A 17151-nucleotide genomic window follows, 5' to 3' on the forward strand; every position below is an offset into this window, starting at 1 on the left:
AGTCAAATAGATCCTGATTTTGATACCTTAATATAATGCATGTTAACGGTTACGGCATTCCCAGCACCTATTAATCCTTCCACCTACTCAGTGCTTACTGAAAAGGCATCCTTTTCCAGCTTGCTCATCATTTAGGTTGGGGAAGTTTCATGTTTACTTGGGCCAGTGTGGTTATGTCATCAAGTTGCATTACTTGGTTCTGACTTATCCACAATTTGAATCTGCCAGCACTATTTCACTTTCAGAATTAGAATGAGTTTCAGAATGGAGACTCACTTTCACTTTTCAGGACCAGGGGGCTGCACGAGACGGCCATCATCCTTAAACCAAAACGTTCATTTGACCCCTTTCCTTCCCCTCCTCATTGTCTGCATGTTAAATATTTTGGGGAGAAAAAGTTTCCCCGCTGGCAGATTTAATCTTACCTTTTCCAAAATGACTTGTATCTAATCACCTTGGATGATTGTGAACAAGGCAGCAGTTGTGTAAAAACTAGAAGTGGCAAATGGCCACTCGTCAAAGAGCAATTTTAAATTATCGTTTGAATCTCTTTAAACACGCACAGCCTTTTCCAGTCCAGACAATGAGGTAGACTCATTAAATCAGTAATTTATTTTTTTTTGCTTTGGTCTTGATTTGCATCTCTGTTATAAAGCTCTCACAACATTCATTGTCAAGAGCGCAGCCATCCATTTGTCTTGATTAGACCTGACATGTTTTCTGCTGTTTATTTTTTGCACGGTGTTGTTCACATTAATTCTAATTGTTTTATTCCTTGCGCATCAGTGATTGGGTTCTTTTTCAGAGTGAGGGGGGGAAAGGGCAATTTGTTTTATTTTATTTGGTAGAATTAGACCAGTTGGTCATGTTTGGTTGGTTCTGCTCACTCACATGTGGCAGATGGTTGTAGCTCCATCCTGTAAATTTGCATATTGGTCCCAAAGGGTCAAGTTCTGCTTGTGATGACTAAAACTGAGTTTGGTGAAAGAAAGGTTCACAACAGAGCATTTAGACATGTACTAAATCTAATCTATTCAAACATCAGATATTTAATCGCTGTAGTAAAATCAGATAAGTAAATTAAGCGGTTGGGCTCTTGTATGCATCCTGACAATACAAACTGCCTTGTTATCCAAAATCTTCAATCATTGTGGCAACAGAGGTCAGAAATGTGACACGTACATCAGTTCAGACTCAGTACTTTTCCATATCAGTTTAAATGTGGCCACAGGACATCCTTTAGCACAACCCTTTCCTCCTCAATCTGTAATGGGAAGTAGGCTCTTCAGAATTAGGCAACTAACCTTTTTCCAAGATGAACCAGTTTTTTACCCACTACCATGTTCTTAAGGTCTATCTTTACTGATACAAATAGTATTATTTTCTTTCTCTATGCAACTATTTTCAGTTGGGTAACAACATTTTACGCTGTTGTAACCAGTTTGGAATATGTTGCTAAAATTGGAGATTAGCTGACAGCAATGCTTCACCCCAAATAGGGATTAAACTAGATGTCCACTTCTATATATGCTTGTAATACCATGAGCTCCAAAATACTTCCTGTTAGCCTTCAGAGAGAGAAGATATAGTGCACTACCTGATGCGCTCCATGATTGCTCCTTGCAAAATAACCTATACTGTAGTCTATAATTTTCCAACAGGTTGTGCTGATATATTTGAGGAGTGTGCAGATGAAATATGATGGATATGGGGATAAAGACATTATTATGCCTTGTCAGAGTTTTTGCTGACTCAAAATTGCCATTACTTACAGCATTACTTAGTATACATAGTATAGAGGCAAAACATCTGTGTTACCTAAGAAGTTTATGTGTTTTCTTATGTGTTATCCCAAGGTAATGGGAAATAGTTAGTTTTTCAAATGAAAAGACCACATTCTACAGTTTCAAAGTTTTTGTGATCCGAGAGTTTTGCAGCACAAAAACACCTTAACCAAACTGTCTTTGACAACAGATATTTTCTTTAAGTAACTGAAAATGAAAGATGCTTTTGTCTAAAAATAATAACTCCACATTTACTTTTGGTTTCACGTTGAACATGGATGAAAGTCCCTTGTTTGATCCTTTCATCCTCTACACTCGCACTTTTATTTGGGTTTCTTGAAAGGCGCTATACAAATCTAAGTTATAATTATTATTATTTTATTTGGACTTAGTACACCATCACATGATGAGGCATGGCTATTTGGTCACTTGCTTTGACGGTCTCAAGCAACCAAGTTGTTTTAGCAACTAAAATGGATGAATTGGGTCATTTATCACCCCATTACAGTGGGGCAAAAAAGTATTTAGTCAGCCACCGATTGTGCAAGTTCCCCCACTTAAAATGATGACAGAGGTCAGTAATTTGCACCAGAGGTACACTTCAACTGTGAGAGACAGAATGTGAAAAAAAATCCATGAATTCACATGGTAGGATTTGTAAAGAATTTATTCGTAAATTAGGGTGGAAAATAAGTATTTGGTCACCTCAAACAAGGAAAATCTCTGGCTCTCACAGACCTATAACGTCTTCTGTAAGAAGCTTTTCTGTCCCCCACTCGTTACCTGTATGAATGGCACCTGTTTGAACTCATCATCTGTATAAAAGACACTTGTCCACAGCCTCAAACAGTCAGACTCCAAACTCCGCCATGGCCAAGACCAAAGAGCTTTCGAAGGACACCAGGAAAAGTATTGTAGACCTGCACCAGACTGGGAAGAGTGAATCTACAATAGGCAAGCAGCTTGGTGTGAAAAAATCAACTGTGGGAGCAATCATCAGAAAATGGAAGACATACAAGACCACTGATAATCTCCCTCGATCTGGGGCTCCACACAAGATCTCATCCCGTGGGGTCAAAATGATCATGAGAACGGTGAGCAAAGATCCCAGAACCACACGGGGGGACCTGGTGAATGACCTGCAGAGAGCTGGGACCAAAGTAACAAAGGTCACCATCAGTAACACACTACAACGGCAGGGAATCAAATCCCGCAGTGCCAGACGTGTTCCGCTGCTGAAGCCAGTGCATGTCCAGGCCCGTCTGAAGTTTGCCAGAGAGCACATGGATGATACAGCAGAGGATTGGGAGAATGTCATGTGGTCAGATGAAACCAAAGTAGAACTTTTTGGTATAAACTCAACTCGTCGTGTTTGGAGGAAGAAGAATACTGAGTTGCATCCCAAGAACACCATACCTACTGTGAAGCATGGGGGTGGAAACATCATGCTATGGGGCTGTTTTTCTGCCAAGGGGACAGGACGACTGATCCGTGTTAAGGACAGAATGAATGGGGCCATGTATCGTGAGATTTTGAGCCAAAACCTCCTTCCATCAGTGAGAACTTTGAAGATGAAACGAGGCTGGGTCTTCCAACATGACAATGATCCAAAACACACCGCCCGGGCAACAAAGGAGTGGCTCCGTAAGAAGCATTTGAAAGTCCTGGAGTGGCCTAGCCAGTCTCCAGACCTCAACCCCATAGAAAATCTGTGGCGGGAGTTGAAAGTCCGTGTTGCTCGGCGACAGCCCCAAAACATCACTGCTCTCGAGAAGATCAGCATGGAGGAATGGGCCAAAATACCAGCTACTGTGTGTGCAAACCTGGTAAAGACCTATAGTAAACGTTTGACCTCTGTTATTGCCAACAAAGGTTATGTTACAAAGTATTGAGTTGTATTTTTGTTATTGACCAAATACTTATTTTCCACCCTGATTTACGAATAAATTCTTTACAAATCCTACCATGTGAATTCATGGATTTTTTTTCACATTCTGTCTCTCACAGTTGAAGTGTACCTCTGGTGCAAATTACTGACCTCTGTCATCATTTTAGGTGGGGGAACTTGCACAATCGGTGGCTGACTAAATACTTTTTTGCCCCACTGTATATTTTATTCAGGAATTGTTTTTTAAATGGTCCTATTTGTGATCATGATGCTTGTACTGATTCCTTTATCTACGAAAGATTTTCTAAAATATGAATGTCTTTAACAATCATTTTCAATCAAAATAGCATATACAGTGGTCCCTCGTTTATCGCGGGAGTTACGTTCCAAAAATAACCCGCGATAGGTGAAAGCCGCGAAGTAGCCAGCTTTATTTTTTATAATTATTATAGATGTTTCAAGGCTGTAAAACACCCTCACTACACACTTTTATACTCTGTTCTCAGACAGGCATGAACGTTTTCTCACTTTTCTCTCTTGGTTAAACACTTTCAAAGTTCAAACCTTCGTGGAAAAATAAGTCCAGTATCTTAGAATGAAACCAAAGGCACCTGCAGGTGTTGACGTTTCATCGACAGTGTTGTGTTTGTTAGGGGGAAAACTTCCAAACATGCAGTGCAGCACTTCAGAGTCACACTGCTTGCGATCAAAGATAAATCTGACAACGCATTCTGTACTGTACAGCAGACATGGCACGAGATTGATTGACAGTGGTCTAAAGCCAATCATGATGCAGAACACAATGCGCTGTTTAAAAAAACAAACAAACAAACAAACAAACAAAAAAAACATGGAAAATTGCACACAAAAAAAAATCAGCGAAACTGTGAGGCCGCGAAAGGTGAACCGCGTTATAGCGAGGGAACACTGTACTTAGAGTACAGACTTCACATGTTAACATGGACTTGTTGATGGATGGGCTGTCTATTATCTTTACTGACATACCATCTCTGGTGTCTGCTTCAGCACTTGGTCCACTGGGATGCTGGGAATCCTGAATGTCTGCTCCAGCTGGTGAAGGAGCTCATCCAGCAGTACCATCACTACCAGTGCCTGCGTCTGCGTGAGAGCTCCAGACTGCTCTTTGAGTATGACAGCCTGCTGGAAGACCCCAACTACGGCCGCAACATGGAGATTTATGCTGGATGCAAGAACAGCTGGGTAAGCTCCTGTTTATGGATTTTGTGATTGTGAAGTTTTTGCATCTTAAGAAAACAAGAGTTGCGTGGTAGCAGTTAAAAAGAAACACAGCGGAAAGGTTTCCACTGGTATATTCTTATTTACAACACAGTTGTTGGTCTGTATTATTTTCTCTGTTTGGCCTAAGAGAGCTGTGACAGTTAACCCTTTCTGACTTTATTAGCACATTCTTAATTTTGAAGTTTAAAATCTGGATGTTTTGATCTTGTGTATTGATTTAAACTTATTTTGTGTCTTATGCACAAAATTTTGTGTATTTGATTAAACTGCTGCCCATCTTGGCCATTATACTCTTGCACTGAGAAACTAAACCGTTGTGAATCTTAAATGGTGCAATATTCTAACCTCTTTTCTTATATCTCTGTGAACTCATTCCTCCCACAGAATTAAACTATATTTTTGGCAGTGCGCATTTGTGTACACATGTTAGTGCGTGTGAAAGCAGGAACACCCATGCTTAAAAGGATTATAAAATTATACCTTTTTTTAGGCACTCCTCAGCAAGTATTTTAATTGCAAGTAAATAAGTAAACAATATATGAAGCTGCCTGTCCAGCAAATCTCTTGTTAGGTGGACAGGCTCAGACTCCACCTTGGAGTGCAAGTGGAGAGGGTAGTCGTTATTCTGCCCGTCACTCTGAGGGACTAAGCTGGCTTGGCACGACAAGTACAATTAGGTCTTAAAGCAAATATGTTTTATTTAACTCAAAAGCTCTTTATAAAGAAATGTAGAAAAAGTCAGATAATTGCTCTGGGATCTGAAGAAGGTCAAATAAACAGAACTACACTCAAGTTAAAATGCCAGCGTAACATAACACTCTAGCAAAATAAACTCAGACCAGGCTGATCAAAACAGACCCAACAGACAAGAAACAGAGGGGAACTTTTACAGTGCCTGACTAGACGGACTTTGACACACAAGGGAAGCAAATGCTAACAAATTATAGTTAGTTTAATAGTTGTTTTAACTTGCACAATCAAACACGAAATAACCAAATAGCTAATGCAAATGTCAAGTGAAACAAACAAGATATTTCGACATTTCCTGTATTTAAGAGTTCTGCATTCCAGGGCCTATCTTTTGTTCATTTGAAGTCACATGACCTCAGCAGCCAACAGACCGCTCCCAGCGGTACACTTACACAAGATTTTATTTAACAATACTGAATAATCAAAAGCCGCTTAAGTGCACACGCCATTAGTGGAACTGATGGCCCTTCAGCAAACAGCAAATACAAATGAGGATATTACGAGAAATTAAAGATCATATTCTCACGTGTGCCTCAGACTGTAGGCAACACGTGTGGAAAAAATGGTAAATGGTAAATGGTAAATGGCCTGCATTTGTATAGCGCTTTTTCTCTAACTACATATAGCCTCAGGGAAAACATCAGGTAATAAGACTCTGCTCCAGTGTTTAAAAGTCAGAACTGTGTGCTTTTTGTGCTATTACAGATTTTCAGGTAATTCTTATTTTTCTGTTTTCTTGTGTGAAGACATTATCTGAAAGTACAGTGGAAATAACCAAACCAGTTCTCTGCTTACACCACAGGTTGTACATTTAGATTCAGTGTTTGGCCTTGGAACATCATACTGCATAAATTTGCATATAACATATAACACTTCGAATACAGTGTTGGTATTATTTTAAATAAAATGTAGTTTGATGAAGCCATTGAAAGAATTAAGCCAAACAAGTGTTGTATTGTTGCGGTCACTATGTCACAGCGACACATCAGATAATTCAGGTAAGATATTTTAATTAGTTTGGAACTTTAAAGAACAAGAGTGTGTCAGTGTCCCGTGTTTTAAAAAGTTTATTTTTTAAAACATGGTTACAGATGCAAACATCATTAGTTTAATTTTGTGTGGGGAACATGTCTTATTCCAAGAAATGGAAAAAGAGAAAATGTGGACTGAATTTTATCATCTGTGAGGCCGTGTAATGGGGGAAAAATGTACAAATTAGAGCAAATGAGGAAGAAAAAAAACCTCCCAACTTAGAGGTCTACAGTCCCAGGAAAAACTACATAGCCCCCATAATTTAGCAACTTGTTGAACTACTATTGGCAGCAATATCCTGAAGTGATTTTTTTCTGTATGACTTGTCTAGTCTTTCGCATTGTTACAGAGAAATTTTCCCATCACAGCCCTTTAGTCAAGTTGCGGTCTCGTCTTTGACTGGGTTGCTTTAAAAGCTTTAGCTTTCAGAAAATGGCTAAGGGCAGCTTACATTTGTCTCTAGAATGCTTAAGTATACAAAGGAGTATGTGGTCGATTCATTGACAGGTGCAGGGGCTGCAAAATAATCCCAAATCAACACCTCTGCTCTCTCACCTCTCTGCACTGTGCTTGAGAGTTGATATGAGATGTTTTTGCTGACATGCTGTGTCAGATTTTCACCAAATGTGGCGTATGGCCATTCTTGTTCATTGTTTTTTGTTTTTAGCATTTAACTCACTGACTGAGGTCTCTAGAGTTGGAGAGTTGGAGTTCTTGGATCTTTTGCAATTTTCCACTCTTAGGAAAACTGTGGGATTTCTTTAACACACATCTGAATGCTGAAGACCAGCAAGCTCATAAAACCTCTGCTTTTGTACAGATGCTTACTTTCATTTAATCAGTTCATCTAGTTCATATCAGTACCTGGCTGCTTCTTACCCTCTAATTCCTATAGAAGCAGTAAGTGTGTACTTAGTTTTTCAGGACTGTATTCATCTGAAAACTTTATTTTTTCTTGTATTTAAGTCACATGTCACATCTGTTAAACCATAGCAAGAGTACTAAAAGTCAGTATTAGTCCATTCAGTACTGATATAAAAAGGCGAGCATTATAAAATATCTACTCCATGAAATACAATTGACCTTTTTTTTCACCCCCCAGACAGGAGAGTTTTCTGCTCGTTTCCTTCTTAAACTCCCCGTGGACTTCAGCAACATCCCCATCTATCTCCTTAAGGTAATTAATTCTGAAGGATATTGTTTAATGGCTTTCTTCACTCTTGTCTCCATTGTCTCCTCTGTTCTTTTCATGGTCTTGCTATGCATGCACCTTATATTTTACAATTGAGCTCCTTTTATTGCTGTGAGTGACTGAAATGTGTTTTTAGACTGTTGCCTCACCTTTTATCTGATAACGCTGAGAGTGAAGGTTAATAACATCAATTTCATAAGGATTGTCATTTTTAATTTTGATGATAACACACAGATTAAAGAAGGTGGTCTTAAGAATTGTTTAGCAGGTGAATTAAACAACATATTTGTGTCAGAAATTACTCTACAGCTCAAAGTTGATGGCATCCAGAGTATGTCTCAGCTTCTTAAATTTGAGATTTTTGCGGATGGTAACAAGATGCCTAGAAACAGCAGATGGACCTTACAGGCTTTGTAGGCAGTGCACAAGGTGTTGTCCAGGACGGATATCGGTCTACCTCTGCAGCACTTCTGGGCAGTCATCATAATTATGTTTATATGTTAGGTTAGAGAATTTTATGTGTGCAGGAATCAGTCGTAAAATATGAAATACCCACAATCTTGCACTGAAATTCAAGCCCTGCATACACAGACTCAAGGTTACTGCATGAGCCTCCTTCAGGTGTCATGAGTATCCATTTGTTTAGGTGTGTGCGCATGTGTTTTGAGTACTGATAAAAGCTGGATTTATTTAAATGAACTCCAGTGCAGCTCTGCATGTGTGTGCGTGCACGCAGACTTCAGTCTTGGGGGCTGCGAGTTGACTAATCAGCCAGCCGTCACTGTCGATCTGCTCTGAGCCGCGTGGTGTCTGCAGGCAGCTTAGCTCTCTCTCGCTCTCTCTCGCTCTCTCTCTTATTGCCTTTACCCCTCTCTCACTCTCCCTCATCTTAGTTCTCTTTTCACTCTGTCCCCTGATTTTGAACCGCCTGCCGGCTGAGGAGGCTGAGGCTCTCTGGCCTTTTTCAGCCCGGCCTCTGTTTGTGTGATTGGAAACATAAGGGAAACAACAACCATCATCATCCTTTGTCATCCCCCCCATGTCTGTCAGACCTGAAGCCCTGAGACTGGTCTCATCCAAAGTCATATTTCACATTACCAGTGATGGTGGATTTTTTTTTTTTTTTGGTCCCAGACGTCTTGAGGCAGGAAAGCTTCTAGGTTCAGCTCTTGAGAGAGCACTGTTGGTGACATTTTTTTAGCAACATGCTTCCTGTCATTTACAGAAGCTGGGCACACACTGACACCTTTCACCAGTGGGTGGTGGTAGCTCTGTAGCAGAGAAACAATATTGTCAAAGAACTCTCTTTCATATTTACATATATTATTATAGACCAAATCTTGGATGTAGATGAGTATTCCTGTCACCCTCATCTTATCATTTTCTCTTCTCTACATGTGAGAGCACACACACACACAGACAGACACACACACTCTGTATAATGCTGTATTTGGCAGCTAGGGTATACATAGCATCACCGAGGGAGCACTTGAAGACTAAGGAAGAGTATCGACTCGCAGAGAGGAAAGTAATGAACATCAGCCCACACCTTGTCCACCTACGCATTAAAAAAGAGGAACGGGATTATGCAGCGTATAGGCTGGACTCTAAGAACATCAGTGTACTGTACGCCAAATAGATGACCTGAATTTTCAGTTTGGCAGTTGTTGTGCGATTAGTTCAAGTTGATTGCTTTTTGTGCAATGCACGTTCATGCACTTGATGTAATTCTGTGCTTTTACAGAGGAGACAGACATGGCCTATGTATTCCTCACAAGAAGAAGCATTGGAATCACAAATTAGTTAAACTGAACTTCACCCATGCTCTTTTTTTCCACTGGATAACTCTTTGTTTACATCATTCTGTGTGTAAATATAGTACACTAACACAACGTTTCCAGCTATCCTCGGCTTGTGGGTCGCTGACTGTGATTGCATGCATGCATTTTTTTTCATGATTGAATATTTTGGAGTAAACGGTTTATATTGTGTGTGATTTAATGGATTCATTTGTTTACATGTGCAGATGCTCTGAATAACTTCACGAGAAAAAAACGTGATAGTTAACTCTGCGGAAGTCAGCGTTTCTTTCATGTTTGTGTGAAGCTTCCAGACTTCCAGCTCGTCTACAGCATCTGAGAGTCTAGGGTATATTGTGTGTCTGAGTGTCGTTATCGTGGCACCAAAGCAGACTTGGACATGGCAAAGCTACCAGTACTTGATACATGTTTCATTACAGTGAACTGGCTGACCTCCCCTAAGTTAGCTGTTACTAATATTTTACACTTATTGCTTTGTGCCATTACATGATTCACTGATGGTTAAAATCAGTAATGTTTGAACCAAGATATAATTTAGTGTTACGGATTTCACTGACTTCTGTAATAATTTGATACGTTGTACTTCTGTATATGTTTTTCAGCTGTTAGTCTGCTAGCTGTAACTTATCTACACTGTATGTATCTCGTTAGCTGATTCAAAAATGCCTAGGTCACCATATCAGTTCTTGGAGTTGGGGTGAATTAGCTGAGCTTAGACACTCAATACTTCCATGTATCAAAGACCGTATTTTCTACCTGCTGGGAAAGATGGCTTCTTTAGGTAAAGCAGGCTTTCTTATTGCTAGTACTAACTAACATTAGCTTATTTGCTAATGGTTCATTCACCCTAATGTAAAAATAACTAGGAAAAATTTGGTTGCTTGGTGATTGCATTTTGGTTTTATAATATCCATAGGGAGATTGCAAGTAATTTTGGTGACCAGTTGATAAATCTAGTCTGGATCCTTTTGAATCTGCAGTTTCTCACTAGATATTGTACTCCAGTGTCTCACCGTTACCTGAAGCAACCTTTTCTCATCAGCTCTGCCCCTTGCATTATTTTATCGCGGGGCCGTTTTCATCTGAACACCCACTAAGCCTTCAAGATGAATTCCAACCTGTCTAATAGAAAGCCTTTACAAAAAAAAGTCGGCACTTCAGAAGTCAAAAAGGTGACGCTTTCCAGACAGAATACACGCCATCAGCCAGGTGCTGTAGGTAGAGGTAAGACTGTTGACCCTGATTTGAATCAACCTCCCCGTCAAATCCGTGGATGTCCTTGCTTGAGGAGAGACGGTTTGGCAGTGAAGTGGAAATCTGTTCAGACATAGGCTAGTGTGCACTACTAGTGGATGCTGAGATGTTGCTGGTGGGCACAGAGCTGTGGAGGACGACTGTTACCTGCAGCAATGCATCCGCGTGGTCTGAGCTCACCACAGTGGACATGTTTACCTTCCTGCATGGGCTGCCCACCCTCAGGGAGGGGGGAGGAATGCTACTTTATTTATTTCATTCTTTTAAAGGGGGCAGCCCGTCATAGTCAAAACGAAAGGAGTGGGAAGGACGCTGAGCGCTGAGATGAAGGGGAGTGAAATGCACACAGATGGATGTTGGCAGTTTTCTCCCCCTTTAAAGGCCACGGAGTCCTCTTGGGCACCGTTTTAGTGTCTCATCCTTTGATCGTACCTTGACCTCTTGCTTGTCACCCATTTGAAGCTGCTTTTACTCATCCCCTCTCATTTAGTGCTAGCCTCTGACCTCGAACTGCACAGCACGTTTATGCATGTTGGTTAGGTTTCACAACATGGGTGGTGTCAACGTTTATTTTTCAACCATGAATATTTTCCTTTAAAGGCTTTGAGTTTTTCTTTAAATGAGCTACCTTTTGCTCCCGACCGTCCTCTGTCCACGCTGTTTATATGCAGGGGTAGCTTGCTTCTAAATATCCACGCTGATCAGTGTGGAGTGAGCCCCATTCGTGACTGAACCTGCCATTATCGCTTCACTTGAGTTTTGTTTCCCGCACAAGCACTGACCCGTCTCACCAGCTCCAAACTGACTGTGGTCTGCGTGTTGGATGTGTGGTTAGCATTGATCTAATAGGTTGTCTCAGGTTACCCAAGCCTAGTGAGCTAACTGGTATCTGCTCTGTTGTGTAGCTTTGTGTGCATTGAAAAATGAAAGCTTCACTGAGCAATTTCTCCTCCTCAGCCACAATCTCTGCCATTTCAATCAGTGTCAAGGACAGATGACTTACTCAAGTTTTGGTACGTCTAGTTTACTTTAGTTATATTATATTCAGTAATAGCTTTATTTATTTAGTCAGTGTTTCATTTGCTTGGGTTAACATTTTAATTTTTTAAACTGATGTAGTTGTCAGAAAAAACTAAATTAGACAGTTTCCTAGAATTGTTTGCCCTAATTATGAACGGATTTACTGTTACTAAAACCTTTAATGCACACTTATCAAATATTTTAAGTATTTTTTAAACCAGGATTGTGTTAAAATTAACACACAAAAAAACTAAAGACACACCCTGTATTAAAAAAATAACTAAATTCCCAAATATAAATTATTTTAGACAGTTTTATGTATGAAATGTTCCTGTTGGATAAAACAAAGTAACACCAGCTAGATTTACCAGTTTGTTTGTTTTTCACGTTAGTTTAAACTCTACCTGTTTTAAATATATAAGTGCTCAGTGCTATGTAAAATGTAATAGTTTCCGCTGTTATCGCCATAGACAGTTTGTTACTGTAAAATCTGGGTCTGTGTGTCGTCCTGCATGTACCCCGAATTCAGTTTCTTGTATATCTTGAACTGTAATGAGCAAGATTTCAGCATTGTTGCAGTTGCCCTGCATTTCCTGCATTTTATAGTTATTTTATAGTTACAGGCATTCTGCTTGTAGCGTTTTAACAAGCACTCTAAAGGTGACCCCTGGTTAGACTATTTGCTATGGAATTTCACTCTGTCTCAAATTACTTACTTCCCTAGTTGCTCTATCAGCTCTATTCTTTCTCATGTAATAATACATTTTTTCCTAGACTTTTATTTAAAAAGAACTCTTTCTGCAACCAGAGGAGTCTCCCCCTGCTGGCCTTTTAAAAAAATGGCAGATTTTAAAGCGCTTTCCCGTTAGCTTCACTTTTAAGAGCAAGCAGCTGCATCCATCTTACTTATACTGCCTGTATAAACATCCGCAACAACCAGTCTAAACCCAGCAAAATGAAAATAATTGTTATAACAATTCTAAAATAAGACTTTTCAGTGTTTGGGGAAAGAGAAAAAACCCCAAAACAATATTTTGCAGTAAAATGTACAAAAGATTTCTATTATTGCAAAATTCTCTGTGGTTTTACAGCAATGTGTAAATCTCTGCATTGTTTTCCAAAACATGCTAATTAGTAATTAGAAATTAATCAATAATGTATGTTTTGCAGAATGTTACCTTCCTTATTTAAGGCCAGATTTATCAGATTTTTATTTATACGACTTAATTTTTTTCCCCCTCCATTCCCAGCCTCCCCAATGTAAACCGTAGGCCCCCACCACCACCACCACTTTGCTTCTAGCCAAAATGACCAGAGGGTGGGTTGTATTGAGCCTCGAGCATCCCTCTATCCTCGTTTTTGTCTGTGCAAGCTGTGCACTCTTCAACAAGAGCGCTTGCATCTAATTATTTGTACTCTAATTATTTTTGGTCCTACATCCTCACACTCCTGCTCTCTCTCTCTCTCTCTCACTCACACACACACACACACACACACACACACACACACACACACACACACACACACACACACACACACACTTTAACCTTCGAAGCTCCACAGGCAGCAACTGACAGGGGAGGGTCAGGGTGAAGCAGAGCCGTGGGCCCTCGTTCTGTCTTCTAATTTGTTGTTCCAGCATCATTGACTTGATTATTTTTGTAATTCCTTTTCATTTCCCAACATGTTTTTTTTTTTTAAAGATCAGCTCAACAAAGGCAGGATTTGTGAAAGAATACAAACTTAAGTCATGGTTTGCAGCTACATCTTGATTGTAATTAGTCAGCATTTAAAAAGCAAAGCAAGTAAAAAAAAATCACAGAGGGGAATTGGCTTGGTGGGTAGCACTGTCAAAATTGATCTGACATCACATTTTAATAACCCACATAGAATCAAATCATTCAAATATGTCGTTATTTTCACAAGCAGACAAAATCTGTTTTTATTTTTCACAATACAAAAAAATGTAAATATTGATATTATATAAAATTAACATTTGATGCTGTGACAAAGGTGAAGTAATGAACTTTTTCTCAGCATGAAACGGGAAACAATCAAACTGCCAGAGAGCTGCACTGTGTGAAGTTTAATCAGAAGCCAATTCATAAGACTGATTAAATATCTCTGTAGTCAGTGCAGTTAAGGTTTCACACGTTTACCGCCTACTGACCAAAATCCACAGTATTGCTAAATGAGAGTGGAAACTACTCTCTCTGGTTTGTAGACTCTGCCATTATTTACTCCTCACCAGGCATAAGCAGCAGAGAATTTTGTACACGGTGTAGTCCAAAAAAGTTGGGATGCTGCATAACATGTGAATAAAAACAGAATGCAAATCTCATAAAACCATATTGTATATACGTCTTCATGCATTCTCAATCATCCAGGAAAGTAAATCTCCAAAAGTTGATTCTGTTCATCTGGACGTAGCGTTTTGTGGGAGAAACGTTTCGTTACTCATCCACGTGCTCCAGCCGACCCAGGAGAGAAGGACAACCGCTGCCCAAGCGAAAACCTGTAGTGATCCCATATGTGTCAGGAGTATCGGAGCAGTGAGACGCATTTTTTCTAAACACCAGGTCTCTGTGGCTTTTAAACCCCAAAACACGCTGCGCCAAAAATTGGTCCACCCCAAGGATCGGGTCCCCCGACACAAACAGAGTAACATAGTGGACGCTGTTAAGTGCCAGGAGGATTGCCAGGATTTATACAGTGGGGAAACCAAACAACCTCTGGCGAAGTGGATGGCACAACACAGAAGAGCTACCTGGTCAGGTCAGGACTCTGCAGTCTATTTACACCTACAGGCCAGTGGACACTCTTTCAAGGATGAGGATGTGCACATCCTGGACAGGGAGGAATGCTGGTTTGAGCGCGGAGTCAAGGAGGCCATTTACGTGAAAAGGGAAAGACCATCTCTGAATCGGGGAGGGGGCCTAAGGGTACATCTTTCGCCATCTTACAATGCTGTGATTGCAGCCATTCCCCAACTCTCTGTGAATGTTACTCATGGCCATTGATCAGTGGTCTTTGATCAGTGGGTTTTGGTCAGTGGTTGTTGATCAATGGTCATGAGAATTTGCATAATTAAGATTAAGGACCTGACCTCCCAGCCCTTTGTTCCTCAGTGGGCTGGTTTCAGTTATTATTCAAATGTACTGTTTATAAGATTGGGGAAACCTGCAGTCAGCTGAGACTGAAACAGTCACTTGGATGAGTGATGAAACGTTTCTCCCACAAAACGCTACGTCCAGATGAACAGAATCAACTTTTGGACATATTGTATTTACAATAAAGCATGGAAAAGATCAAATGTATAGATCAAATAGGTCAAGTCTAATCTGTTAAAAGAAATGTTTATATATATATTTTGCGATTCAGAATATTTGAGAAATGTAAAACCTGATAGTAACTAAATGCATGCTGCAACTCCTGTGACAGGTCTGTGCAGTGCAAACACAAACTAATGTACCGCTAATGTTGATCTGCACAAGGATAATGCCTCCATGAAAGAAAAGCAAAGCTTGCTTTCAGTGCTAATCCAAGTGTTCTTGCATTGTAGACATTTTCATGTCTTTTTTATAGCTGGTCTCAGGCTTCTCTTTCCTGTGTTTCAGAAAAAGTGATCGTTGTTCACTATTTATCTGCTCCAAGACCCGCATGATCAGCTCAGTCTGACTCGTGATGGCGCAGTGCAGACGTGCAGTATAACAGCAAACAACGATGTCAAACACTACCTAAAGGGATTCAACGCAGACTATAAATCACGTTTAATGGTCCTCCTAAAATGTGCTCCCGAGGGCTGTCTAACAATGGTGCTAACTTTCACCTCGGCAGCAGGAGGGTGAGAGTATGCCGACGGAGCCGAGGACAGATTGAGGCTATTGCTTGGGTTCAAAGCGGAGTGAGGGGCAAGCATGTGACAATGTGTCTGTTGTGTAAAGGACTCTTTGCGAAAGAGAAAAGAAAATCCAAAAATACAAGTCTGCATTCAAGAAAGGTGCACACTTTAGATGAGGAAAAGGCATTAGGCAAACACGCTAATGCAAGATCCAACTAGCAGAAAGAAGGAGACACAGGGGAACACGACACAAGTCATGCTAATGAGGGCAAACTAAAAAAGGACGGAAAGATTGTTAGAAAAGTGACATTTAAATAATATTTGATTATTGAGGAATGTTACCAATGCTGCAGAATGGCTCCTAAATATCATATTTTTCTCAATCAAATTGTCTACAGTTTTGTGTGTTTACATCCTTTTTCTCGCTCTCTCTTTCCTAACATAAAAACAGTAAATTGAATAAAAGCATGTGGAGGGGCACAGGGTCATCTCTTTGGGAGTTGAGCACAGACTAGATGAGGTTACTGATCATTAAACCCATCTTACCAGGGACTATCTCCGGCCCCTGCTTGCCTCCGGGGAGCCAAAGGAGTAGCATCAGAGAGCCAAAGCCACCAACCAACAACCCCATAGTGGATCATTTAAGAGACCCTCAGCTAATGGAGACAGAGACAGCTGCAGGACACTGTTAATGATTCGTCCACATAGAAACTTAAAGAAGTCCAGTCGCTTTCTTTCCAAGCACTTTACACTTTTTAGTGTGTACTCCCCTGTAGATAAAATCTCCTTCTGTTGAGCTAAACATTGAGTGACTTTGAGCTAAAATTTCAGATGCAGTTTAAATGGGGCTACGCTTCAATTATAATGCAAGACAAGTGAGGGATTTGTAGTAAAAATTGTTGCAAATAATTCATTGTTTTTAAACCGGATTATCTTGTTTTCCCAATTGTTGACACCCATAAACAGATTGAAATTAAGATCGGATTAATTGCCGTGGCAAATTCTGCCATGAACACCCTTAAATTAAATATATGCTAGTGTTCGACGTTTATGCATCCAAATTTTTCCCAGCAGCCAACTTGGGCATGATCAGCTACTTTATTTCATTAAGGAAAATCTGGTACGGAGGGATGCAGGAGTTTCCTTTCAGCACAATCCAAGGTTATATGTGATGAAAGTTGTCTTGCAGTTGTCTTGTGACTTTAGTTATTTTATTTTGAAATATATCTGAGCTGAACAGATACCCTGGAGACACTGTAGTGTTTCTTTTAAATATTAAATATAGCTTTTTTTTTAATGCCCTTGTTATT

The 17151-nt window shown here is 40.1% G+C and overlaps 1 protein-coding gene across 1 annotated transcript in view; it reads left to right on the forward strand.

Annotated features, from left to right (window-relative positions):
- Positions 1-17151, forward strand: part of babam2 (BRISC and BRCA1 A complex member 2) — a 118604-nt gene that overhangs the window by 34098 nt on the left and 67355 nt on the right. Inside the window, exons 5-6 of the mRNA XM_085390978.1 lie at positions 4699-4893; positions 7817-7891. Of these exons, the coding sequence (XP_085247104.1) occupies positions 4699-4893; positions 7817-7891 (270 nt within the window). The remainder of the gene's footprint in view (positions 1-4698; positions 4894-7816; positions 7892-17151) is intronic.

Source organism: Rhamphochromis longiceps, linkage group LG19 (genome assembly GCF_057381845.1).
Source record: "Rhamphochromis longiceps isolate RC_006_pf linkage group LG19, R_longiceps_female_GT1.1, whole genome shotgun sequence".
In the NCBI taxonomy this organism is placed as follows: domain Eukaryota; kingdom Metazoa; phylum Chordata; class Actinopteri; order Cichliformes; family Cichlidae; genus Rhamphochromis; species Rhamphochromis longiceps.